At 41.1% G+C, this 26,085-nt stretch overlaps 1 protein-coding gene across 6 annotated transcripts in view; it reads right to left on the reverse strand.

Annotated features, from left to right (window-relative positions):
• Positions 1–26,085, reverse strand: part of SPIRE1 (spire type actin nucleation factor 1) — a 204,887-nt gene that overhangs the window by 21,091 nt on the left and 157,711 nt on the right. For 2 of the 6 annotated variants that reach the window (XM_017343990.4, XM_008261008.4), the window contains exons 9-10: positions 13,920–13,961; positions 8,716–8,888 (exon numbers count right to left, since the gene is read on the reverse strand). In XM_017343990.4, the coding sequence (XP_017199479.2) occupies positions 8,716–8,888; positions 13,920–13,961 (215 nt within the window). Of the gene's footprint in view, positions 1–3,824; positions 4,035–6,949; positions 7,267–8,715; positions 8,889–13,919; positions 13,962–26,085 lie in introns of those variants that run through there. The other 4 variants (XM_017343991.3, XM_070050511.2, XM_089305375.1 and 1 more) reach the window with 3 other exon arrangements.

Below are 26,085 nucleotides of genomic sequence, written 5' to 3' on the forward strand. Positions count from 1 at the left end.
TTTTGTGGCCATTGGGAGAGAACCAGCAGATGGCAGATCTCTATCTGTCTCAGTTTCTCTTTCAAATACATAAATCTGAAAAATAATTTGAAATCTGTATGTATGAGGGGTCTTGAAAAAACAATCATGAAAATATGTATTATGAAACATATGCCTAGATTTCAAACATTTTTGCATCAAAATAAACTTACCCTTTAATTCTATTTTTCCATGAACAGTTTGAAATATCCTCCTACTGCTAGATGGAACACTAGCAAGTTCATGAGATACACAGCCTTTGGAGTTAACATTTGGGATTTAAATCTATCATTTACTAAGTCTTTGACTTTAGACAATTGTTCTATGTGTCCGCTTATCTTTTAAGGATCATATCTACCTACTAGGATCTTTGTAGAGACTAATTTATAAAGTCTAGCACAAAGTTCAATAAAAAAGCAATTATAGCTTAAAGGGACTTGACAATATGTATTAACTGTAAAAATACTTTCATCTAGCAAATGCAGTTCCAGAAATATCCTGAGGAACAATTCAAAGCAAAATGTAGAATAGGGATATTCATAAAAATATTGTTACTGGTAATAGTAGAAAACTAGAACCAACCTAAATATTCAAAAATAGGGGACTGAGGGGAAGGCACCTGGCACAGTAGAGAAGATGTCACTTGGGGTGTTTGTATCCCAGATGTGAGTACCTGATCTGAGTCCTGGCTCCCTCACTTCTGATCCTCCTTCCTGCTGATGTGTACTCTGGGAGGTGGCAGATGATGGCTCAAGTACATGGGTCCCTGCCACCCATGTGGAGATCAAGATGGAGGTCCAGGATCCTGTATTCAGCCTAGCCCAGTTCTGGCTATTGTGGGCACTGGGGGAATGAACTAGCGGAGGAATGATCTGTCTGTCTCTGTGTCTTTCTTTCAAATAAAGTGAATATAAACATATTTTTTAAATAAAAAAATTGGGAATTTGGTAAACAAATTATGATGGAATACCACATAGATTTTTAAGAAGATTTATTTTTTATTTATTTGAAAGGCAGAATTACAGAGAGAGGGAGAGACAGAGAGAGATCTTCCATCTGCTGGTTCATTCCCCAAATGGCTGCAATGCCTGGGCCAGACCAAAGCCAGGAGCCAGGAACCAGGAATTTCTTCCAGTTTCCCATTTAGGTCCAGGGACCCAAGTACTTGGGTCATCTTCCACTGCTTTCCCAGGCCATTAGCAGGGAGCTGGATCAGAAGTGGAAGAGCTGGGACTCAGGTGTCACAGGTGGTGGCTTTACCCACTATGTCACAATGCCAGCCTGACCACTACCACACAGATATTCAATATCATGTTGGGAAAGTGCATTTAACCAGATGGAAAAATGCTCATGATATTTTGTTAAGTAAAAATGTGGGTTAGTTCTAGTTCTGGCTAATTGGCCAATGCCAATGGGTCAGTATCAGGGGCCAATTTAACATCTAGAAACATTCAAAAGACATCAATTCCAACATGCAGTTAATGTTTATTATAACTGTAGATTTAAATGTCCAAAGAAGCCATAGGGTAAGCCGGTGAGAAAAAAATCAACTTGCTATTATTGTAACTGGAGTCAGTACTTCACAGAAAGGAAAAAAAAATGCATTTTCTTATTAAACCAAAATATTTGGGCATTAAGAAAATTAAAAAGCAAGTCAGTATATCATAATTGAGCTGAAATTAATAATGTAACTAATTCACTAATATTCTGTTTCATAAGATATTTGATCTATAATAAGACTGATCACTAAAATGTTTTTTGTAAAATTTTATATATAAGTTTAGGTTAAAATTCAAGGCAGTAATGAATAATACAAAATTTCTAGTGAATCAATGTCATCAAATGAAAACTACAAATGAGCACAGGTGATATCCTGGAATGGTGGAAGCTTTATCTTAGAATATAAATTCTTCACAGAAAAGAGATTGAGGTCATACAGCAGATACTTTGTTGGCTGGAAGGCTTTTCTTAAAATGTTAAAAAAAAAAAAAATCACCTGTGCTGGAATGAGTCTGGTAAGATACTGGGAGAAGCTTACACATTCATGATAATGTTCTGTCTCAGGAGTGAATGGTGCTCTGTTTGCAGTTGGAAATGTCACTGCTTCTTCCCCAAGAAGAGATTCTGGTGTCTCTTTCAATCAATTGTTTCAAGGGCTTCAGTACAGAGGCTGAGCACAAAGGATGGTGAAGGGCAGGACAAGCAGGCAGACTCTCTGGCTGAGTTCTGTCACTATACTTCCTCTCACAGGGGAAAAGGAATTTCACATTGCTCTGTGAGGTCTACAGATGGGTAGAGTGGGGTGGGGAAAGGCTCTAGTCCCCACTTGCTCTTGGGGACTTACATTGTACTTCTCTGTAAATGTGGTGTGAAGACCAAATTTTGGCACTTAAAAAAAAAATGTATGGGGGGGGGGACAGTGTTGTGGCTCAGTGGGGTAAGTCGCAGTCTGTGATTCCGGCATCCCATATCTGATCATTGGTTTGAGACCTGGCTGCTCTGCTTCCAATCCGGCTCCCTAACATGCCTGGGAAAGCACAGAAGATGGCCCAAGTTGGTCCCCTGCACCCACGTGGGAGACTGTTGCTGTTGAGGTCATCTGAGGAGTGAACCGGTGGGATAGAAGAAATCTCTTTCTCTTCTTTTAAATAAATAAAACAAAACAAATCTTTATTTAAAAAAAAATTGGGAGCCATTCCTTAAATGAGAGGCAAGAAGGAAGAATGGGGAAGTAGGTGATAAAATTGAAAAGGAAGAAAAAGAATAAGATCAGCCTTTTCTGAGTCATAATTCCACCCCCTCCCAATTTGGTCTCTGCTGTTCTCCTCAGCCTCGAGTCTTGATTTGGTTTTTGCACAGGTGCCACCTGGGCCCAAGTTCTCTAGGTGAGTCAGAAGAGCCACCAGATGCCGACATGGAGTCAGGAAGAGATCTGAGGAAGGCTGCACCTCTCTACCCCAGGTAAGGCTGGGCTAGAAGTAGGTGAGCATGCTGTATCAGTTATCAGTTAAGGCTCACAACACACAGTGAAACAGAAAGCCCTCTGCTCCTGTGTTACACTCCCCTAAGCAGAACACCAAAAGTCCTACCTCTGCCAGCTATCCTGGCATCTGTGGTGTTCATTCCCCACTATGCCCAACCTCTGCGGCCTCTGAACTTCTCTGGTGTTTAGTCACATGCCACTAGCTAGACACTGTGTGCTCATGACACCTCTCAAGCTTCTTGGGTGTGTACCTTGTTGTTTCCTATTTACATTATAAGCAACTGGAGGTAAAGACTATTGTGTTTGTGTTTCTACCTTTAGGACTTACTGAGGACATTCAATAACTATTTGACTGGAAACAGTGGAATGGCACTGGATAAAAAAAAGAAGTTGGTGAAAAGAATGAACAGAAGTGCTAAAGGATATGTGAAAAAAGTAGGGAACAAAAAATTACAAAATAGAAGTGAAGAAAGTCTGTAATATGATATATGATACATATATAAAATATAATATATAAACATTGTTTTTGTGGCCATTTATAAATAAGCAAATATGACTGGGGTAAATCAACCTTGGTTTAGGAATTCTTTGACATTAGGAATTAACAAAAGTAGGGAAAAGAACACCAACTCATCAACTTAGAAAAGGTGGGATTTCTCAACAATTTCTAGTTTCACACTTCTTGTGCATAAATACCAAGTTCTGGAACTGGAAGAGACATAAAGATCACGGGTTCTGGGGCTGGCGCTGTGGCGCAGCAGGTTAAAGCCCTGGCCTGAAGCGCAGGCATCCCATTTGGGTGCCGGTTCTAGCTCCTCTTCTGATCCAGCTCTCTGCTATGGCCTGGGAAAGCAGTAGAAGATGACCCAAGTCCTTGGACCCCTGCATCCATGTGGGAGACCCGGAAGAAGCTCCTGGCTTCAGATCAGCACAGCTCTGGTCATTGCAGCCATCTGGGGAGTGAACCAGTGGATGGAAGACCTCTGTCTCTACCTCTCTCTGTAGCTCTGTCTTTCAAATAAATAAAATAAATCTTAAAAAAAAAAAAAAAAAAGAAAGATCATAAGTCCAACTACCCTTGTGAGTCAGAAGACACACTGATGGCCGACAAGATGAAGTGCCCTGTCCATGCAGCCAGAGCTGGGACCCAGGGCAGGTCCTGCATGGAGAACAGTGCTTACTAACTCACACTTTAAGAAAACCTGGTCTGCATTTCCAGGTGCTTCACATCTGTATAAATGTCAGTTAATTAACTGGCTTCAAACAGACACTTTTGTGAGTTGGCTTTAACACACAATTGATGGATAATCTGAAAGTAGCTAATGCTAATATTAATGAGAGAGTTTTAAGATGAACACAACTAATCTAATACTATTAAATTAAAGCTATGCTTCATCAACAAATTATTGAAACTTTGATTAATTCAAAGTCCAAATTTGAAGCACAGCTGATTAAAAATAAAGTCTTCAGCTTACTGAATGTTAAAGTTTGCCCAGAGTCGTTTTTTTTTTTTTTTTTTAAATACTTATTTATTGGCTGGTGCCACAGCTCACTGGGCTGGTCCTCCACCTGTGGCGCTAGCACCCTGGGTTCTAGTCCTGGTCGGGGCGCCGGATTCTGTCCCCGTTGCTCCTCTTCCAGGCCAGCTCTCTGCTGTGGCCCGGGAAGGCAGTGGAGGATGGCCCAAGTGCTTGGGCCCTGCACCCGCATGGGAGACTGGGAGGAGGTGCCTGGCTCCTTGCTTTGGATCGGTGCAGCGCGCCGGCCGTGGCAACCATTTGGGGGGTGAAAAAAATACTTATTTATTTATTTGAAAGAGTTATAGAAAGACGGAGAGAAAGTGCATGCTTCCATCTGCTGGCTCACTCCTCAGATGGTCACAACTGCTTGCTAGGGTTGGGTCAGGAGCTTCCTCTGAGCCTCCCACATGGGTGGAAGGGGCTCAAGCACTTGAGCCACCCTCTGCTACCCTTCACAGGCCATTAGCAGGAAGTGGAATCAGAAGTGGGGCAGCAGGGACTCAAATTGGTGCCCATATGGCATTAGGAGTCACAGGCAGCAGCTTTACCTGCCAAGCCACAATGCCAGCCCCCAGATTCAGTTTTAAAATTCTTTTTTAAAAAGGTATGTAGGGCCTGGCACTGTGGTGCAGCAGGCTGACACTGGCATCTCACACTGGAACACTGATTGGTTTGAGTCCTGGCTGCTCTGCTTTAATCCAGCTCCCTGCTAATGCTCCTGGGAAAGCAGAAGATGGTTCAAGTATTTGGGATCTTGCAACTCACATGGGAGACCCAGATGAAGTTCCTAGCTCTGACTCAGCCCAGCCCCAAACACTGCAGCCATTTGCGGAGTGAATCAGCCTATGGAAGATCTCTGCTTCTCTGTGTGTCACTCTGCCTTTCAAATCAAAGAAAATAAATCTTTGAGATAAATAAATGAAAAAGGAATACAAACCATTCTCATAATTACTATCTTTGATTGTTCTTGCTTATTACTTAAAACTATCACTACATTCATTGTTTTAGAGTTTATTTATTTTTTTAATTTAAAAGGCAGAACAAGAGTGAGAGTGAGAGAAAGTGAGACAGAAAATGAAAGAGACAGGGAGGCACTGAGAGAGGAGAGAGATATTTAATCTGATTGTTCTGTCTCCAAATGCCCACAACAGCCAGGCCTGGGCCAGGCCAAAGCCAGGATCCTGCAAGTCCATCCCAGACTCCTAAGTGAGTGGCAGGGACTCAAACACTTGAGCCATCACCTGCTGCCTCCCAGGATGTCCATCAGCAAAAATGCTGGATCAGAAACTGAGGCAGGACTGGGATCTAGGCACTCTAACATGGGATGCAGGCACTCCAGACTATAACTTAACTTGCTGAACCACAATAAAAACATCAATTTTTTAAGTTAAAAATGAAGGAAAGAATTTGCTTATTTCTAGGCCCTTGTACAAAAATCATTCTTTATTCCTTATACAAAGATTCTCTAAATCTTCGAGATTTCTACTACCACTGACTAAGGAGCTCTGATTCACTCAGACTTAAACAGCTGGTGACAGGGGCTGGCACCGTGGCTTACTTGGTTAATCCTCCACCTGCCACGCCGGCATCCCATATGGGCGCCCGGTTTTAGTCCCGGCTGCCCCTCTTCCAGTCTGGCTCTCTGCTGTGGCCTGGGAGGGCAGTGGGGGATGACCCAAGTGCTTGGGCCCCTGCACCTGCATGGGAGATCAGGAAGAAGCACCTGGCTCCTGGCTTTGGATCGGCGCAGTGCTGGCCTTAGCGGCCATTTGGGGGGTGAATCAATGGAAGGAAGACCTTTCTCTCTCTCTCACTGTCTATAACTCTACCTGTCATTTAAAAAAAAACCAGCTGGTGACAAAGGTCAGCGGTAGAAGGAATTCAGTTCTAACGCTTCTCTTTTCAGCATCTTATTGCTTGCTCCCTGTTCTGATGACAGGTGGCTGGGTGAAACTGGCCTCCCTCTGGTTAAGAGTAGTAACATGTCCAGCAAATCACTTCATGATCTGGGCTTTGGGTGTTAGCTTCTATCTTCACATAAAGACTCACAGAGAAGATTGCACAGGCTGAACATATATCAAAATGTAGTGCAGTCATGACTCAGGAGATGGTGGAGGAGGACCAGGATGGAGCAGAGGTGAAGGGGCTCTCCCTAGAGCCCCTGGAAGCTGCAGATCAGTGCTGGCCAACAGAATGCTGTGAGGGGACTGTCGCCCGTACTGTCCTGTACGGTAGGCATTAGCCATAGGAGGTTGTGAGCACTTGAGAACTGTGACTGAGAAACTGAGTTCTTCATTTATTTAAACATATTTAAACTTAAATGGGCACATGTGGTGAGTAGCTACTGTACTGTATAATGCAGACTTCTGTCTAGACGACATGTGCTTCTTAAATTTCAACTGTTCTTATTAGTATGAATTTATTCAAATATTTGAATGTCTTCTATAGGGTGTTAGGATCTAGGAATATCATGTCAGTCTGGCATGGCCCCTCCTCTCAGGACACTTGTACTCTGGTGGGAGCCACAGAAATGAGTGGGTAACTACATGAAGAAGTGTTAAGTGCTCTGACATTACACAGGGATGAGAGTTGTCTGGGAATCACAGAGGAGGAGTTTGGATGGGCTGGCATCTGGGGAGACTTTGCAAGAGAAGGTGAGTGAAGTGCTGACTGAGAAAGGAGAAAGAGGACATCCGAGTTGGGGAGCTCTGCAGCACGGCTAAGCTGGAGCTGAGGAGCTGTGACCTGTGCAGGAAGAACCAACAGCCTCGTGTGGCTGAGGGTAAAAGGGAGGCAGGGTGGTGTGAAGCAAGGCCTGGCTCTTAAGGCATCTCATCAGGGAACAGGAACTCCATCCCCTAAGGGATGGCAAGCCTCCTAAATGTTGTAAGCAGGAGTGACAAGGGCTCTGGTGGCGTGAAAGACAGAATTTGCGAAGAAGAGAAATCAGACAGACTGCTGATGAGACACAGTGAGAAAGACATGGACTCAATCAGTCAGTAATAAGGGGATTTATTGCTACTGTTTGAAAAACTTATGGCCGGCGCCGCGGCTCACTAGGCTAATCCTCCGTCTTGCGGCGCCGGCACACCGGGTTCTAGTCCCGGTTGGGGCACCGGATTCTGTCCCGGTTACCCCTCTTCCAGGCCAGCTCTCTGCTGTGGCCAGGGAGTGCAGTGGAGGATGGCCCAAGTGCTTGGGCCCTGCACCCCATGGGAGACCAGGATAAGTACCTGGCTCCTGCCTTCGGATAGGCGCAGTGCACCGGCCGCAGTGCGCCGGCCGTGGTGGCCATTGGAGGGTGAACCAATGGCAAAAGGAAGACCTTTCTGTCTCTCTCTCTCTCACTGTCCACTCTGTCAAAAAAAAAAAAAAAAAAAAAAAAAAAAAGAAAAGAAAAGAAAAGAAAAAAGAAAAAGAAAAAAAAAAAAAGAAAAACTTATAGTAAAACAGTTATTGGTATTGCCTGCATGGGGAATGGAGGCTGACAAGTGGCGAAGTAAAGAACAATTTCTCAGATTCCAACCTTGATGACTATGGAAAGGATGGAGCCAGCAATGAGGGCAGTGAATGGAAGACGAGAAGCTGGTGTGTGTGTGTGGTGGAGAGAGAGGAGCCCAGTTTCACTGTACATGAGCTGAGGAACATGTAGCAGCCTGACACTGCAGACGGCACGAGAGAGACGGAGAACGGCAGCCTTTAGTTGGGTTTGGAAGCAGGAAGGCTCTGAGATCTTTTTTCCTCTAAAGGGCAGTTGGTGGACGACAGAACAGGGGAAAACACCTCACAGTTTTCTCTCTGGAGGCTTTTCTGTTGATATTACTATTACAGAAAGAATCTCCTAAGTATGGCTGTGTGTACATTTTAAAGGAAGAATTTATGTTTCTTGACAAGAAACATGTTTTTTTGTTTGTTTGTTTTTTCCTTCCCAAAACAAAGAGCAAGATCTTAAGGAACTGTAACTTTGTAACAGTTGATTTATTTTAACTCCGCTTTTAATTTAAGACTATATTGAAATTTCAATATTTATTCTACAAACTAGTCATCGCAATGGTCTTTACTTACAATAGTAAGTTACTCTGCTGGATTTCCTACTCAGTAAATCAATTTTAATCCCAACTTTATTGACTGAAACGTAGGAAGACACTAAGCAGCATGCTGTGCCAGCACCGTGGCCTCCTCGCTGGAGCTCACCTCGGAGTCGGAGCTGTCCAGTTCGGCCAGGGTTGGGGCTTTGAGGAGCTTCTTGCGTTGCACAGGCACATGCTGTGTGGCATTTAACCCATTTTCTTTTGTTTGTGACGTCAAACCTCCGTTCACTATAGATGATTCCACAACCTTCTTTGGAGATTCTGGGGTAGTTACATCTAGTAAAAGAAAAACAAAATCTTACCTTTTCTAGAACTAAGAAAGGGAATCAGTGTTGGAAACACGCATCAGGGGATAAGGCAATTTCATGTCCCACAAACACAACACAGAAGCTTGATACAGTAACGCCTCACCTGGGCACTTGAAACTTTTTGTTAAATATTAACTGTAAGATTCAATTATAGGAAACTTTAAAATGAATAATTATATATTCACATTTGTAGATTAGAAGATAGCTGACTCCAACTTCTTAATTTTCCAGGTGAGGAAACTGAGGCCCAGAGAGGCTGGCTTTACTTTACAGCAGCTCAGGAGGTAGTGACAGGCAGATGAGAGGCACAGAGGACACAAAGCCTTCCCAGGTTTATGTCTGCAGGATCTGAAAATGTTTAGGTTAAAGAGCTAAACAGCTAATAGTCTATATTCACATGAATATAGTTAATGTGAATATAAAGAATCTGGGATACATTCCCTCTGATAAATCTGATCCTAATTATTGAGGGCTCACATTTTGATGGGAAGGCAATACCACAAATGAGAGAAAATGAGGTGCTATACAGTGTAGTACGATGCCAATTGTTTGGGGACTAGCTCTACTGCTGGCTGTCTGACTCTAAGTGACCAATCCTTGTTTCCTCATCTGTAAGGTGGAGATAATAACAGATGCAGGCTTGCTGTGAGGACGAAACAGGCTAATAATTACACACAAAGCATCGTGCCTAGTGTAGGCAGCAGCACATAATAAATTTTAGCAATTGCTAACACTGAGTTTTATCTCCATTTGTGAGTAAGTAAACTAAGGCTCAGAATGATTCAGCAACAATCAGTATTGGGCCAGGGGATTCATGAACTCAACAGCACAGATCAATTTTTAGTACTATAACCTTGAATCTTCCAATTCAAGTAGAAGCAATTTTCTTCAATGTTTTAAACAATGAGTTAAAACATGTACTAAATTTAACCGCCAACATCAACAATAGAGTGAAAAAAGAGCAGTCACTGTATAATCTAATTTCTAGATCAGCACAGTGCACTGTTGCTCTTTATACAAGGATTAACCTGTGAAGCACCTGGAATTGGGGTAAAGGGCATGCTAAGTACTAAAGTGAAAAAGACTTGATTTTTGCTGCTTTAGGAGTATTAGGAAGCAGTGTAACTGAAGTTACTTAAAAAAATCCAAGAAGATTCTATTTGTGGTTAGATTCCCCTTCGCCCTTCAGGAAGTGATATTTATGTGCATGAAGTGTAACAGATGGAGTTCCAGGAAACCGTCAATATGTAAGTGTGATCTAGCACAGTTTTCATATTACAACTGACAGATATCTTATTTGATATTTACAATTTCTGCTTCGTTTTAGAGACCAAGAAGATCAGAAAACATGCCCTCGTGAACTTTAAGAAAGGATTTGGATAAGCTAGAAAAGAAGGGTGGAAGGAAAAGAAAAGAAAAGGGAAGGCAGACATTAACCATTTGCCACCTGAGATAAAGTTTTTTATTAATTAATTAATTAATTTTTTATTTGACAGAGTTAGACAGTGAGAGTGAGTGAGAGAGAGACAAAGAGAGAGAGAGAATAGGGGTCTTCCTTCTGTTGGTTCACCCCCCAAATGGCCACTACGGCCGGCACTGCGCTGATCTGAAGCCAGGAGCCAGGTGCTTCTTCCTGGTCTCCCATGTGGGTTCATGCACCCAAGCACTTGGGCCATCCCCACTGCCCTCCCGAGCCACAGCAGAGAGCCAGACTGGAAGAGGAGCAACCGAGACTAGAACCCGGCACCCAAATGGGATGCCAGCACCGCAGGCGGAGGATTAACCTAGTGAGCCATGGCACCGGTTCCGAGATAAAGTTTTTAATAGGGAACTTTACAGTACATCCATTTACCATATTATTATCTTCCCAGGTATTATGAGGGTACTTTCAAAAATTTGTAGGGAAAAACAATTAAAATATAATCTCTGTCCTTAACGTGTTGCCCTATGCAAATTAACAGTAAAACTACTACTCAAACAGTACTCTATACTTTGTGTGTCTGTGTGGGTGTAGTCTGTTGAAATCTTTATTTGGTATATACTAAGTTGATCTTCTGTATATAAAGATAATTGAAAATGAATCTTGATGAAGAATGGGATGGGAGAGGGAGTGGGAGATGGGATGGTTGCGGGTGGGAGCAAGGTTATGGGGGGAGAAACTGCTATAATCCAAAAGTTGTACTTTGGAAATTTATATTTATTAAATAAAAGTTGAAAAAAATATATAAGTTCGAAATCAAAGTATCCTAGAAAGTACTTTAAAACTTCCAGAAATTAACAGAGGAAACAACTGGGTTAATTGATTTCTATTCAAGAAATAAGATAGAAAACATTAAAAAAAAAAAGGTCTTGAAGAGTGTATATTTTAAAATGTTATTTCATAATATACTGTTATTATATATTATCTATAAATTGTTCTCATTGTTGTAGTAGCTAACCTTCTAAGAGAGCATAAATAATTGGAAAACACACATTACCTTTCTAAGCTGTCTACTTTCTAAGGGAGGAAGAAATATCTTTGAAGCTCCCACCCTTCATGTGGCAACAGTACACTCCCAAACTAGAGTCAGAGCAATAATGTTACAGTCAGCTTCCCAAGGCTTGTCTCACCTGTCCAATTCACCAGTTTCCTACGAGTGGCGATGTACCACTGGCAGAGCACAGAGGATCACTCAGTTTTAATGGTTATATACTTATATTAATACATTGCAGACAAAAAATTATCCCAGATTCATCATTTATGGTTATTGCTGCTCAAGAAATTTTAAGTAATTTAAAGTAGATTAAAAATTTTAAATAGTACCAGTATCAATTTTGGCAAAAATCATAAAGATGGCATGTGAACTAAAGTTTAGGGAACACTGTTTAATGACAATGGTTGATTGACTTATGTCATTCTCAACACAGACGTTTGAAAAATTGTCCAGCAGCTCTCTAGCCAAATATTGAACTATAAGACTGATAACTGTCATTTTAGCTCCCTGACTGAAACTACTGAAAAATGGAATTAATAAAGAGTAGGTTGCATACAGTTTCAGGATGGACCATGCATATAAAACTGAATTCTGTGTGTGATTTTATCTAATATTACATGTTTATTAAAGAGTCTGTTGAATATACTTTTAAGGAGTTTACTTCTATTTGTTCAAATAAATAAACCCTCATTATTCCTTCAATGTATCAAATGAGGAAAACTACACACTTGAATTAGACTTTGTATTTTTCTTATATAAGACAGAATTTCTTGAAAAAAATTTATAAGTAAGCAAAGTATTTCAGATGTAGAATACTTAGGTATGGTTTTAAAACCACATATACCTTAGGTTCAGAATCTAAAATGCATATCCATTATTGTAAAGATTTTATGTCATAGCTTTATGTGTGTCTGCTGCTTTATGTAGTTGGAGCACATGTGACTGGAATATAGATTGTATATTTAATATTTGCATAGGAAAAACAAATTATACTTACCTTAACTGATGCTGAATTGATTGCTAAGATTTTCACTAAGTAACTACGTATTAATATCTCTAAGATATATTTGAGCAGCAGGCTATACCTTGGAATGCCATGGTCTATACTTAATTTCATAGTCTTCATCAAGATCACATGTTTAAAATGTCTACTCTTTATTGTTCATTTTCCAACTCAGCAAATGAATTCCAATCTTTTCATTTAAGTTAAAGCAAGGAATCTTTTCCATTTATAATTTGGGATATCTAAATTAATAGTTAAAATACAACAATGAAAACCATGAAAATAGCACAAGAAATCAAAAGTGAAACACTTGAAAATCACAACATACACTAAGGCACAAAATAAATTGCAGCAAATAATCAGCAGCAAAACCAAATTAAAATTCTTTGCTACCCTTTTACATCAATGAGTTTAAGTATCAGAGCCTTCTTCTCACTCAAAACCTATCAAATAGCTGTAAGAACACAGAACATACCTATTTATGTGTGTGAGCATGAATACTGACTAGATCAGCACGAGCCCCATTTATGGTAGCTGGTAATCAATGTGTTTAGGTAGCCAACCACTTCCTTACAGTTCAACTGATGGAAAGTGCTTTAGTAGACATTCAGAAGAGATGGAGTATCTATAATACATATTGCTAACCTCTGGAGATTAATAGTAGTAGCATGTATGTTCCAAATCATTTCTGAGTTTTATATTTTCTAGACCAAAATTCAGTCACTCTGCAAAAGACTGATAAAATAAAAATTGCTAAATGGATAAAGAAAATAGAAAAAGCCCTTCAGTGGTCAGTCAAAAATAGTGAATGAATATTGTAAAACATTAAAGTTGTGCCTGAGAGCTACAAAAAAAAGCATAAGATTAAAAAACCGTTGGGAGCTAGTTTTATAGTTGAAGAATATTCAGTTCTTTGTTATATACAGGAAATGATACTAGAACTCTTGCTCTTTATATTTAAATTTGTATGTAAAGTATGCCAACAATTATTTATACCTTAAGAGGCATTCCATGTTATTTAAAATTCACTCAAACATATTTAAATTTCAATTTAAAATAAGGTTTTATTTTACAGATCACATTCAGACACTACTAGTTACTGATTTCACTATCAATCCCTTTCTATGTAATAGAACTGGTTTGAACTGTAACAGGAAGTTGAAGTTTCTTCTTTTCTCTTAAGGCAAAGGTCTATTTTGGAATTTAGCATCATTGCTTCAGAAGAGTCTAGGGGAGTGGGTATGACAGCTACCTGAGGATAGCAGCTGTGTCCCACAACTGGAGTACAGTGAGTATGGTGTAATGGTCCTCTAACAATCCTTGGAAGGCAGCAGATTCACTGGAGTTTTAATCGGCTAAAGAATGCTATTTTCAAATAAGCAGAATGTTTTATTTCACTGACCACATTTAAAAGAAGCCTTTCAATTTTCTTTCTTGACATAAACAAATGAATGAAATGCAGTTCACAGAAACCACAAAACCCACGTCAGGTGTGAAAGTGCTTTATTTTTTTTTTTTTTACCTGACAAGTCAAAACTGTAAGACATGCTAAGTGGCCGCATTGCTGAAAAAAAGAAAACAAACAATACAAAGAAAATAATTCAGCTGTTAGGAGTAAACAAGGAGGACAAAGAAGGGGGGAGGATTGAGACAACACTCAGTGGCACATTTTAGACTTTAAGGCAGAAGCTGGTGAGTAAAAAATCTGAAATATAGGAAAATCATGAAAGGGTCTTAGTTTCAATTTTATCACTAAGACTTGGAATGGAGTAACAAAAAAAGAAAAAATAACTTTTTAAACATGTTAAAAGCATAATAAAGATAAAAAAATTTCAAAGAATCATGGAAATTTTTTGGCTTAAATACAAAATATATTTTAAAGAAAAAAAGGCCATGTTTTAAAACATGACTTTGAAGAACATACAAAATACTTAAAATTTCTGAATAAATGTATCTTTTAATAATTTATGTCAAAATGAAAACATGGTACTCTGAATAAAGGTGAAGTATTTGGTAAAAAGCCTGAGGAACTAGCAGCATCACAGAGTGTCCATAAACCCTCTGTTGAAAGCAGCATAACCTAGGAGTCCAAGGAGTGCTCAGGCTGCCCAGGCTGGAGTCTCAGCTTTGTCACTTACTAGCAGTGTGCTGCTGCTCCGCAAGTTACTTAAGTGCTCTGTGCTGACATTACGTCATCCACAACATGGGAACGATGGCACCTTTTTCTGTGAGTCTGTTATAAAAATTAAATGACTTCATACCAAAAAGGTGCTCAGAATAACACTGGGCACACAGTAAGAAATTTATTACTTAAGAGAAAAGATTTTTTCCTATTGAAGTAATTTGTCTTTAAAATTTTATTCAATACAAGAATAAAATACATACTTTAGAAAAGTAAATTCTATGGTATGGAAATTATATGAGAGTACTTCAAAAAGTTCATAGAAAATTGAAGACAAAAATTTTGGTACAAAAAATTTTTGATATCCAGCACACAGTCTTCAAAAAGTTCATGGAAAATGTGTACTTTGAAAAAATTATGCATGGAATTCAAAATATTTTACACCAAAATAATCTTATATTTTTTAATGGGGGTGGGTATCTGGTGTAGTAGTTAAGTTGCTGCTTGGGAGTTCCTGGTAATAGAGGGTTTAGCTCAAGTCTTGGCTTGGCTTCTGATCCAAGTTCCTGCTAATGTACATCCCTGGAAGGCAGAAGATGAAGGATCAAGTACTTGAATCCCTGTTACCCACATGGGAGACGTGGCTAGAGTTCCTATCTCCTGGCCCAGCCCTGGCTGTTTTAGATATTTGGGGAGTCAATCAGTGGATGGAAGATCTCTGTCTCTCTGCCTTTCAAATGAAATTATACTTTTAAAAATAAATAAATAGAACTTTCAAATAAATAAATAAAATGTCGAGACATTGAGAGAGGGAGAGAGGGGCGAGAGAAAGAGAAACATAAACATCTTTTCAGTAATCTGTGTTCAGTCCACCTATTATTGTTTAATAGCCACACTAAAGACTGAAACACAGCACTTCAGACTAGCTACTCTCCCCCTCCTACCCCATAAAGTGTACATTTCTCCATTTCAAAAACTGAATCTATGAGGATTTCCAAGATTCTTTAAAATTGCTCAAGCCAAAGCAATGTCTCTGAATATCTTCAAAACATTTACTTACTTTGATTTTATGTGAAAGGTGGAGGGACAGAAAGAGGGGAAGAGAGGGTGAGAGAGAGCATGACAGAAATCTTCCATCTACTGGTTCATGCCCCAAATGCATGCAACAGCAAGGGCTAGACCAGGCTGAACCAGGAGCCCAGAACTCCTTCCAGGTCTCCCATGTGAGTGGCAAGTACTCAAGTACTTGAGCCATCATTTGCTGCCTCCCAGGAAGCTAGATGAGAAGCAGAATAGCCTGCACTCAAACCAGGCACTTTGTTATGGAATGCAGGTGTTCCAAGCCACTTCACCAAACACCTGACCCACTCTGAGTGTCTTTTGTTATATTCTTCCTTACATTCTTCTAAATCCTTCAAGGGAGTAGAATAATTTGAGATGTTAATTATTTCTCCTTGTAACTTTTTCATCACTCCATTCATGAAGTCCTAGTGTTGGACCCCTGGTCAGGAAACTGTTGTCACTAAAGACAACCTTGCCTTCCTGACTTTGGATTTCTGGAAACCTGAGTCCCTCGTGGGCATTATGCCTTATAGTAAGGACAAATGCTTCTGTGGACAGAGGAAGACACAATCATAGGCAGGCAGTAGGTTTGCAAGTTCAAGCCTATCAGGCAGAAGGTTTCCCAGCTGAAGTTTAACAGGGAGGCAGCCTCTAGAGTTCCAACACACTAGTGGAATGGTATGTATCTCCCCATATTTATTCTAGCAACTTTTTAAAGGAATAATTTATATTTATAGTCCAAAATCACAATACAGTATTAAGAAAATAAAAGATGTGAAGGAAAAACACTGAATTACATTGCTGACATAGCACGACATCAGAATCATGCAGGTGTTTTTAAAAGTGCAGGACAACAGGGGTCAGTGTTGGGGCGCAGCAGGTTAAGCTGCCTCCTGCAACACTGGATTCTTATATGGGCAATGGTTTGTGGCCTGGCTGCTCCACTTCTGATCCAGCTCCCTACTAGTGGCCTGGGAAAACAGAAGAAGATAGCACAAGTACTTGGGCCCCTATCACCCACATGGGAGACCTGGATGAAGCTCCTGGCTCCTAGTTTCAGCCTGACCCAGCCTTGGGCACTGTAGTCATTTGGGAGATGAACTAGCAGATGGACGATCTCTCTCACTTTCTGTCTCTCCTTTCCTCTGCCTGCAACTTTTTTTTTTTTTTTTTTTTTTTTTTTTTTTTTTTTTTTTTTTTTGACAGGCAGAGTGGACAGTGAGAGAAAGAGAGACAGACAGAAACGTCTTCCTTTGCCGTTGGTTCACCCTCCAATGGCCGCCGTGGCAAGCGCGCTGCGGCCGGCACACCACGCTGATCTGATGGCAGGAGCCAGGTACTTATCCTGGTCTCCTATGGGGTGCAGGGCCCAAAGATTTGGGCCATCCTCCACTGCACTCCCAGGCCATAGCAGAGAGCTGGCCTGGAAGAGGGGCAACCGGGACAGAATCCGGCGCCCCGACCGGGACTAGAACCTGGTGTGCCGGCGCCGCAAGGCGAAGGATTAGCCTAGTGAGCCGTGGTGCCGGCTTCTGCCTGTAACTCTTTAAAATAAATAAAATCTTAAAAGTATAACAACAAAAGGAGATAGCTGTTAACTCAGATAAGGCAAATGAAAATATTTACTGATCATACTTACTGTTTGATGATCAGGAAGTAATAAAGTATTTTTATCCTAATGTATAAGTTAGTATACAACTTTTATTTTCACTTCTTAAAATTTTTATTTAAATATTTATCTATTTATTTGAAAGAGAGGGATCTCCCATCTTCTGGTTCATTCCCCAAATGCCTGCAGCACCTTGAAGCCAGGAGTAAGGAACTTCATCCTGGTCTCCGGCATGGATGGCAGGGACCCAACTACTCAGAGCATCTCCTTCAAGGGCGTATTAGCAGGAAGCTGGAATGGAAGGTAGAGCTTGGTCTTGAACCAGGCACTCTAATACTGAATGTAGGTGTCCCAATTGGTGGCTTAATCTCATTGCTAAATGCCCACTCCAGATGTAACTTTTCTTTCTAAAAAAGATTTATTATTTATTATTTAAAAGGTAGAGTTAGAGAGATGGAGAGAGAGAGATCTTCCCTCACTGGTTTACTCCCCAAATGGCTGTAATGGCAGGGCTGGGTAAGGCTGAACCTAGGAGCCTGGAGCTTCACCCACGTCTCCCACAAGCATGGCAGGGGCCAAAGTACTTGGGACAACATCCACTGCTTTCCCAGGCACATTAGCAAGGAGCTGAATCACAAGTGACACAATGTGGACTTTGGGATGCCAATGTTGTAAGCAGTGGCTTAACCCGCTGCACCACAATGCCAGTCCCCAGATGTTAACTTTTCTAAGTTTATTTTATTCACTGGAAAGGCAAAGTGACAGAAAGAGACAGAGACAGAGATCTTCCATCTGCTGGTTCACTCCCCAAATGGTCGCAACTCCCCAATGTCCCAAGATGTTAAGTTTTTAAATAGATATTTCCTGCATTTTAGTTACACATAAGAAAGTGGTAAGGGATTATGTGATGAGAATGACTCACCATTCAAGAAACTACATTTCTGAACTCTAATACTACCATCTAGTCTAGATTTTCCTAATTATGCATAGCAAATAAAATACTATATATTATTCAAGCACTCTTTTTGTTTTTAAAAGATTTACTTATTTAATTTGAAAGAGTTACAGAGAGAGAAGGGGAGGGATATCTTCCATCTGCTGGTTCACTCCCCAGATAGCTGCAATGGCCAGGGCTGGGCCAGGCCAAAGTCAGGAGCCTGGAGCTTCATTTGGGTCTCCCATGTGGGTGCAGGGGCCCAAGGACTTGGACCATCTTTTGCTGATGTCTTGGGTATATTAGAAGGGAGCTGGATTTGAAATGGGGCAGCAAGGACTTGAACCAGAGCCCATATGCAATATTGGCATCACAGATAGTGGCTTAACCCTCTAAGCCACAACACTGGTACTTTAAACACTCTTAATGTTCTCTAATATCTTCTGCTGCTCTTCTCTGGCACATGAATGTATTACTACTGTGTAAGAAAGACATACTATTATTTCTTGGAAGATGAGGTTCATATCTTTCCCAATCTTTATATTACACGAAGAGGACAACAACAGAAGATCATAGCAATTAAGATGTTTAGTAAGAGCCAGTGTGTGGCACAATGGGCTAAGTCACTGCTTGAGACATCAGCATCCCATATGAATGCCAGTTCAAGTCCTGGCTACTGCATCCTTCTGACCCAGCTCTCTGTTAATGTGCCTGGGAAAGAAGCAGAACATGGCCCAAGCACTTGGGTCTCTGCTACCCACATGTGAGACTCAGATGGGAGTTCTAGGCTCTTGGCTTTAAGTCTGACTTAGACTCAGCTGTTGTGACCATTTGGGGAGTGAATCAGTATATGGAAGATCAAACTATCACTCTGCCTTTGAAATAAATAAATAAATCTCTCCTTTTCTTAAAGAATGTTTAGGAAAAAGAAAATGGCCAGAGGCATGAACAAAGATTGATGTGCAAGAGAGATAGTTTCAGACTTACTGGGAAAAAAAAAAAAAAAACAGAAATAACTCATAAAGCAGTAGGGAAATAGGTAAATAAAACACAATTTAGGGGCTGGTGCTGTGGCGCAGCAGGTTAACGCCCTGGCCTGAAGCTCCAGCATCCCATATGGGCTCCGGTTCGAGACCCAGCTGCTTTACTTCCTATCCAGCTCTCTGCTATGGCCTGGGAAAGCAGTAGAAGATGGCCCAAGTCCTTGGGCCCCTGCACCCGCATGAGAGATACGGAAGAGGCTCCTGGCTCCTGGCTCCTGGCTTCGGATTGGCGCAGCTCCGGCCACTGCGGCCAACTGGGGAGTGACCCATCGGATGGAAGACCTCTCTCTCTCTCTGCCTCTCCTCTCTTTGTGTAACTCTGACTTTCAAGTAAATACATAAATCTTAAAAAAAAAACCCACAATTTGACTACATTTAGGATATCAAGTTCTTAGGAATCAGAATTTGAATCACATTAATGACACAGGAAGCTGTTTATGTCATATACAATGTTAAATGGAAAGATCAGAATATTGTATATACATAGATTTTCCTTCTTACTAGGTAACACACAAGTAGATTTGCAGTGGGTATTGCCTCTCACTATTGAAATTATGTATAACATTTTCTTATTTAAACATTCAGACACTTTCCCCATTTCTGCAGTAAGTTTCTACTTTCAATTACTTAGAGAGAAAAGGCTATAAAAATATTAGGAAAATTTTTCTTCAAGTTAATTCCTAATTTAACTCCCTAAAGCAAAATTTTACAATAAGAACTAAAGATCTGCAGGAAAACTGACCCAAATCCTATACTTTCCAATTAAGGTCTCAATCTTGAGAAGGAAAAACAAAGCTGGAGGCATCATACTTTCTGAAGTTAAAATATACTACCAAGTTACAGTAATCAAAACAATACGGTGATATTCATAGAGACTTATAGATAACAGGAAGAGAGAGCTGAAGAGCCTAGAAATAAACTCATAGTCAACTATCTTCCACAAGGGTGCCATGAACACACAACAGGGAAATTATATAGCCTCAGTAATAAATGATGTCAAGGAACTTGGTTATCCACTTGCAAAAGAATGAAATGAACCTGTACCTTAAATTAACTTAAAATAGACTGAAGACTTAAATGTAACAACTGAAATTGTAAAACTTCTATAAGAAAACATAGGGGAAATCTTCATGACAGTGGTAGTGGCAAAGACTTCATGAATCTGATATCAAAAACAGGGGCAACAACAAGAAGGAGTAGGCACTGCACAGTGGGTTAAGCTGCTGTTTTGGAGGATCACATGCCACATGGGAGTACTGGTTTGAGTCCCAGAGTGCTGTTCCAGATCCAGCTTTCTGCTAATATAGCTGAGACACAGCAGGGGAGACCCGGATAGAGTTCCTGGATCCTGGCTTTCACATGTCCTAGTTTCAGCAGTGACAGGCATTTGGGGAGTGAACCAGCACATGGAAGCTAGATCTCTGACTGCACTCTGCCTTTCAAATAAACAAATCTCAAGAAAAAAACAAACAAAGAAAAAAAGGGGGCTATATCGAATTAGAAAGCTTCTACACAGCAAAAAACTAAAAAGGCAATCGACTTGGGGCCCGTGCTGTGGAGTGGCAGATTAAGCCTCCAACTGTGATGCTGGCTTCCCATATGGGCTCTGGTTTGAGACTTGGTTGCTCCACTTCCCATTCAGCTCCCTGCTAATGCTCCCGGGAAGATGGCCCAAGTGCTTTGACCCCTGCACCCATGTGGGAGACCTGGAAGAAGCTCCTGGCTTTGGCCTGGCCCATTGCTGACTGCTGCAGCCATCTGGGGAATGAAACAGTGATGGAAGATCTCTTTCTCTCTTTCCTCCTCTCTGTAACTCTGCCTTTCAAATAAATAAAAACACAATTCATTTTGGAAAAAAAAAAAGGCAACTTACTTTATGGGAGAAAATATTTGCGAGCCATATAAAAATGTTCCTCAATTTATGATGGTGCTATATCCTGATAAATCTATCATAAATTGAAAATATCCTAAGTTTAAAATGCATTTATCACAGCTTAACAGCACTATATAATCTCATGAGGGAAACCTCATGACTGTGGGGCTGACTGGGAGCTGAGGCTCACTGCCTCTGCCCAGCATGCTTAGAGAGGATTCTATTGCATATTGTTAGCCAAGGAAAATATCACAATTCAAAGTGTGGTTTCTACTGAATGCCTATTGCTTTTGTACCATTGCAAAGCTGAAAAAATCTAAATCAAAGCATTTTAAGTTGGGGCTGGTGCTGTGGCTTAGCAGGTAAGGCGGCTGCCTGTGCTGGCATCCCACATGGGCATGAGTTTGAGTCCCAGCTGCTCCACATCTGATCCAGCTCAGAGGACGGCCAAGTACCTGGACTTCTGCACTCATGTGGGAGATCAAGAGGAAGCTCCTAGCTTTGAATTGGTCCAGATCCAGCTGTTACAGACATCTGGGGAGTGAGCCAGAGGATGGAAGGAAGATCTGTCTTTCCCTTTCTCTGCAACTCTGTGTTTCAAATAAATAAATACATTAAAAAAAAAAAAAAGGCCGGCGCCGTGGCTCATTAGGCTAATCCTCCACCTAGCGGCGCCGGCACACCGGGTTCTAGTCCCGGTTGGGGCGCCGGATTCTGTCCCAGTTGCTCCTCTTCCAGGCCAGCTCTCTGCTGTGGCCCAGGAAGGCAGTGGAGGATAGCCCAAGTGCTTGGGCCCTGCACCCATGTGGGAGACCAGGATAAGTACCTGGCTCCTGCCATCGGATCAGCGCGGTGCGCCGGCTGCGGTGGCCATTGGAGGGTGAACCAACGGCAAAAGGAAGACCTTTCTCCCTGTCTCTCTCTCTCACTGTCCACTCTGCCTGTCAAAAAAAAAAAAAAAAAAAAGTTGTGGAAAACAACTCAAAAAGTAAGTGTATTCTGGTGCAAAATATTTTTAAAAAACAGTGTAGTTGAGGACCCTCAGTAACGTGAAAATATGTATTTAACTCCTATAAGTCAACAGTAAAAAGATGAATCATCTTATTTTAAAATGTACAAAGGGGGCTTGCATTGTGAAGCAGCTGGTTAGGCTGTTATCTGCAATGGAGGCATCCCATTATCGGAGTACCAGTTCGAGTCCTGGCTGCTTCACTTCTAATTTAGCTCCCTGCTTAGGTGCCTGGGAAAGTGGTGGATGATGGCTCAAGTACTTGGGCCCTTACCACCAATGTGGGAGACCAAATGGAGTTCCTGGCTCCTTGTTTTGGCATGGCCCAGCCCCTGCTATTGTGGCCATTAGGGAGGTGAACCAGCAGATGGGAGATTTCTCTCTGTTTCTCTTTGTCTTTCCACTCCACCTTTCAATTTAAATAAATTAATTCATTAATCAAAAAAATAGGCAAAGGAGACTATTTCTCTAAAAATGGTATATAAATAGCCAACAAATAGGCAAATGGGACTATTTGTCCAAAGAAGGTACACAAATAGCCAACTGGTATATGACAAATGCTCACTGTAACTAGTCATCAGGGAAATAAAAATCAAAACCACACTTGTTAGGATGGCTATTCAAAACAAGACAGTGTTGACAATGTGTAGAGAAACTGGAACCCTTGTAGTTGGTGGGAATGTAAAAGGGTACAGCTGCTATTGAACAGTATAGCAATCCTTCAGGAAATTTGAAACACAATTAATAAATAATCAAGCAATCCCAACTGTGGGTATAAAGGCAAAAAAATTGAAATTACAATGTTAGCTTCCTTGTTTATAAAAGCCAGTATATGGAAACATCCTAAATGCCCATTAACAGATGAATGGATAAAGAAAATACGGTATGCACAGAAAATGTAACACAATAGTCTTATAAAAGAGGGAAATGCAACAATATGTGACAATATGGATGAACCTTCAGGATACAATACTGAGTGAAATAAGCCAGTCACAGAAAGCCAAACATTGCATGATTCCACTTAAATGAGGTATCTAAAATAGCCAAATCCATAGAATCAGAGAGTGGAATGGTGGTTACCAGGTGCTCGGAGGAGAAGGAATGGGGAATTACTAATCCATGGGCATTAAGTAGCAGTCAAACAAGATGAACAAGTTCTTGAGACTGGCTATTCAACACTGTACCTACAGTCATTATACAGTGTATAAACATACACTTAAAATTTGTTAAGAGGTAGATTTCATGTTAAGTGTTCTTACCACAATAAAAAAATGTTTGCTATGACACTTAGGTACAATGGGGGAGTGTCCTCTTGACTCCTAAAAAGGAGTCTCTATGCGATTTATTTATTTGAGAGGCAGAGAGAGAGAGACAGAGAGAGGCAGAGGGAGAGGGAGAGAGGGAGAGGGAGAGAGGGAGAGAGGGAAAGAGGGAGAGAGGGAGAGAGGGGGAGAGGAGGGGGGGAGAAGGGGAGAGGGGGAGAAGGGGAGAAGGGGAGAAGGGGAGAGGGGGAGAGGAGGAGAGGGGGAGAGAAGAGAAGAGTCGAGTCTTCCTTCCACTGGTTTACTTCCCAAATGGCTGCAATGGTCTGAGAGCTGGGCTGATCTAAGGCAGGAGCCAGGAGCTACTTCGGGGTCCCCAATGTGTGTGCAGCGGCCCAAGCACCTGGGCCATCCTCTACTGCTTCCCCAGGCCACAAGCAGAGAGCTGGAATGGAAGAGGAGCATCTGGGACATGAACTGGCACCCATATATGATGCCCACATCATAAGTGGAGGCTTAACCCAATATGCCACAGCACCAGCCCCTAGTCTCTCTTTTACATCCTCCCTTAAACAGACTCATTTAAAGTCACCCTGCTTGGCTGTTGTTGTAACGTTCATTTACATCCCTTACAGCACAAACATGCAGGGCATTTCAGAGTCACTATTCTGGAAGCATTCTGTGAGCAGAGACTCTGCCTAATTTTCTCTATATCCTCAGTTGCTGGCACACTGATAATACAGATTCACAAAATTCTTAGAAAAACTAAAGAATCATTGTTAAATATGAATCCAAACCCCACAAGCACATTTTCCTTTTTCTTTCTGTATTCGCTTGGTACTTCCATTGAAGTTTACAATCCCTAACCCTAATTACTCTACTCCTATAAATCATGAAGCATACTAGACTCATGGTAATACATTTGTTTTATTTCAATATTTAGGTTGAGATATTTTCTATTACTACCTTTGTAGTTTCTCAAGGTACAGTACTTTTTAAAAATATAAGTCTTTTTTTTTTTTTTTAAAAGGTATCTTTATTTATTTGCAAGGAGGGGCGAGGGGAGGAAGGAGAGAGAGAGACAGACAGACAGATAGACTGATTGATCTTCTATCCTCTGATTAACTCTCCAAATGCCTACAACAGCCAGGGATGGGCCAGACTGAAGTCAGTAGCCTAGAACTTTATGGGTAGCAGGGAACCAACTACTTAAGCCATCATCTGCTGTCTCCCAGGGTGGATTAGCAGGAAGCTAAGTCCAAAGTGGAAAAGCCAGAATTTCTGGCTCCCAAGAGGCAGTTTACTCTGCTGTGTTACAACAACCATCCCAAAAGTAGGTCTTAAACTATCATTTAGTACAATTTCCTTATTTTTCCAAGGTGGTTCTCATCCTTTTGAAACTATGGATCCTTCAGGAATTGAGAAAAGCTACAGAAACGCTTTCCAGGAAAATGTACATAACATTTACTTTGTGAAATACACAGTTTTTTTTTTTTCTTTTGGGGTGGTTGGGGGGAAGAACTTTTGCATGGTTTATAAGGATTGGACTTGTCATTCAGCACACTTTAAACATCATTTTGAAGAGACAGGATATGAAGAGGTCCTATCTAGCAGAGAGCTGGATGTATGGAACTGAATTTTTAAAGATCTGTGCTGTAGACTGGGAGCTAGAAGGTAGCCAGAAACAAAAACTGAGTGAGTGTGTGTGTTGGTGGTGGTGGGGGGGGTGACTGGACAGTGTAGCTTTCAAGCGAGAAGAGAAACCGGGATAGGATATCTGAAGGACCAAGGACCAAGAAGGGTTTGAAGGATGTAGAAGAAGAGATCAAAGGAGAACACCAGCAGAGTTGTGCCACAAAACCAGTTCCTCTTCCACTCAAGTACCATTCTATCCTTGTTCCTTAAGGAAATTTCCCTGAATGCTGTGGATAATCTTTTACATTACAAGTTTGAGGAGAGCAGAATAAATAAAAATATTGATAACTTATAAAATGGCCTTGCTATAAGTAAAAATTAATGTGTGCTTATAGTATATACCAAAAATAAAGGAAGTTTGGGGCTAAGTTAAGCAATATCAGACAATAATTGATGCTTTCATTAAATAATTCTAATTCTTTGAACCTGTAATTAAGATGCTAGAAACAAAGTAAAATTATATATCAATCATTTGTATTTTTTTTTTTTTTTGACAGGCAGAGTGGACAGTGAGAGAGAGAGACAGAGAGAAAGGTCTTCCTTTGCCATTGGTTCACCCTCCAATGGCCACCGCGGCCAGCGCGCTGCGGCTGGCGCACCGCGCCTATCCAAAGGCTGGAGCCAGGTGCTTCTCCTGGTCTCCCATGGGGTGCAGGGCCCAAGAACTTGGGATATCGTCCACTGCACTCCCTGGCCACAGCAGAGAGCTGGCCTGGAAGACGGGCAACCGGGACTAGAACCCGGTGTGCCGGCGCCGCAAGGCGGAGGATTAGCCTGCGGCGCCGGCTATCATTTGTATTTCTAAAATGTACTAGTACTTATCTTTGTTCATTCATTACAAGTTGAAATTATTTTGACTGAAATCCTATTTAATTCTTACATAAAGGCTATCCTGTGGATAAAGAGGAATTTTTACCCCTCTCTGCTGACGGAGAAAATGGCTCTCACACAGGTAAGAGACTCTCCTAAGGCCTCTGTCTAGAGATACACAAGCTCTTTTCATCATGTCTAACATCAGCTAGGAAAGGATTTCCTGTTCCATGACTTACGTAGTGTGAGCAGTGTGCATGAGAATGTGT

Source organism: Oryctolagus cuniculus, chromosome 10, assembly GCF_051225735.1.
Source record: "Oryctolagus cuniculus isolate XC-2025 breed Fujian yellow rabbit chromosome 10, ASM5122573v1, whole genome shotgun sequence".
NCBI lineage: Eukaryota > Metazoa > Chordata > Mammalia > Lagomorpha > Leporidae > Oryctolagus > Oryctolagus cuniculus.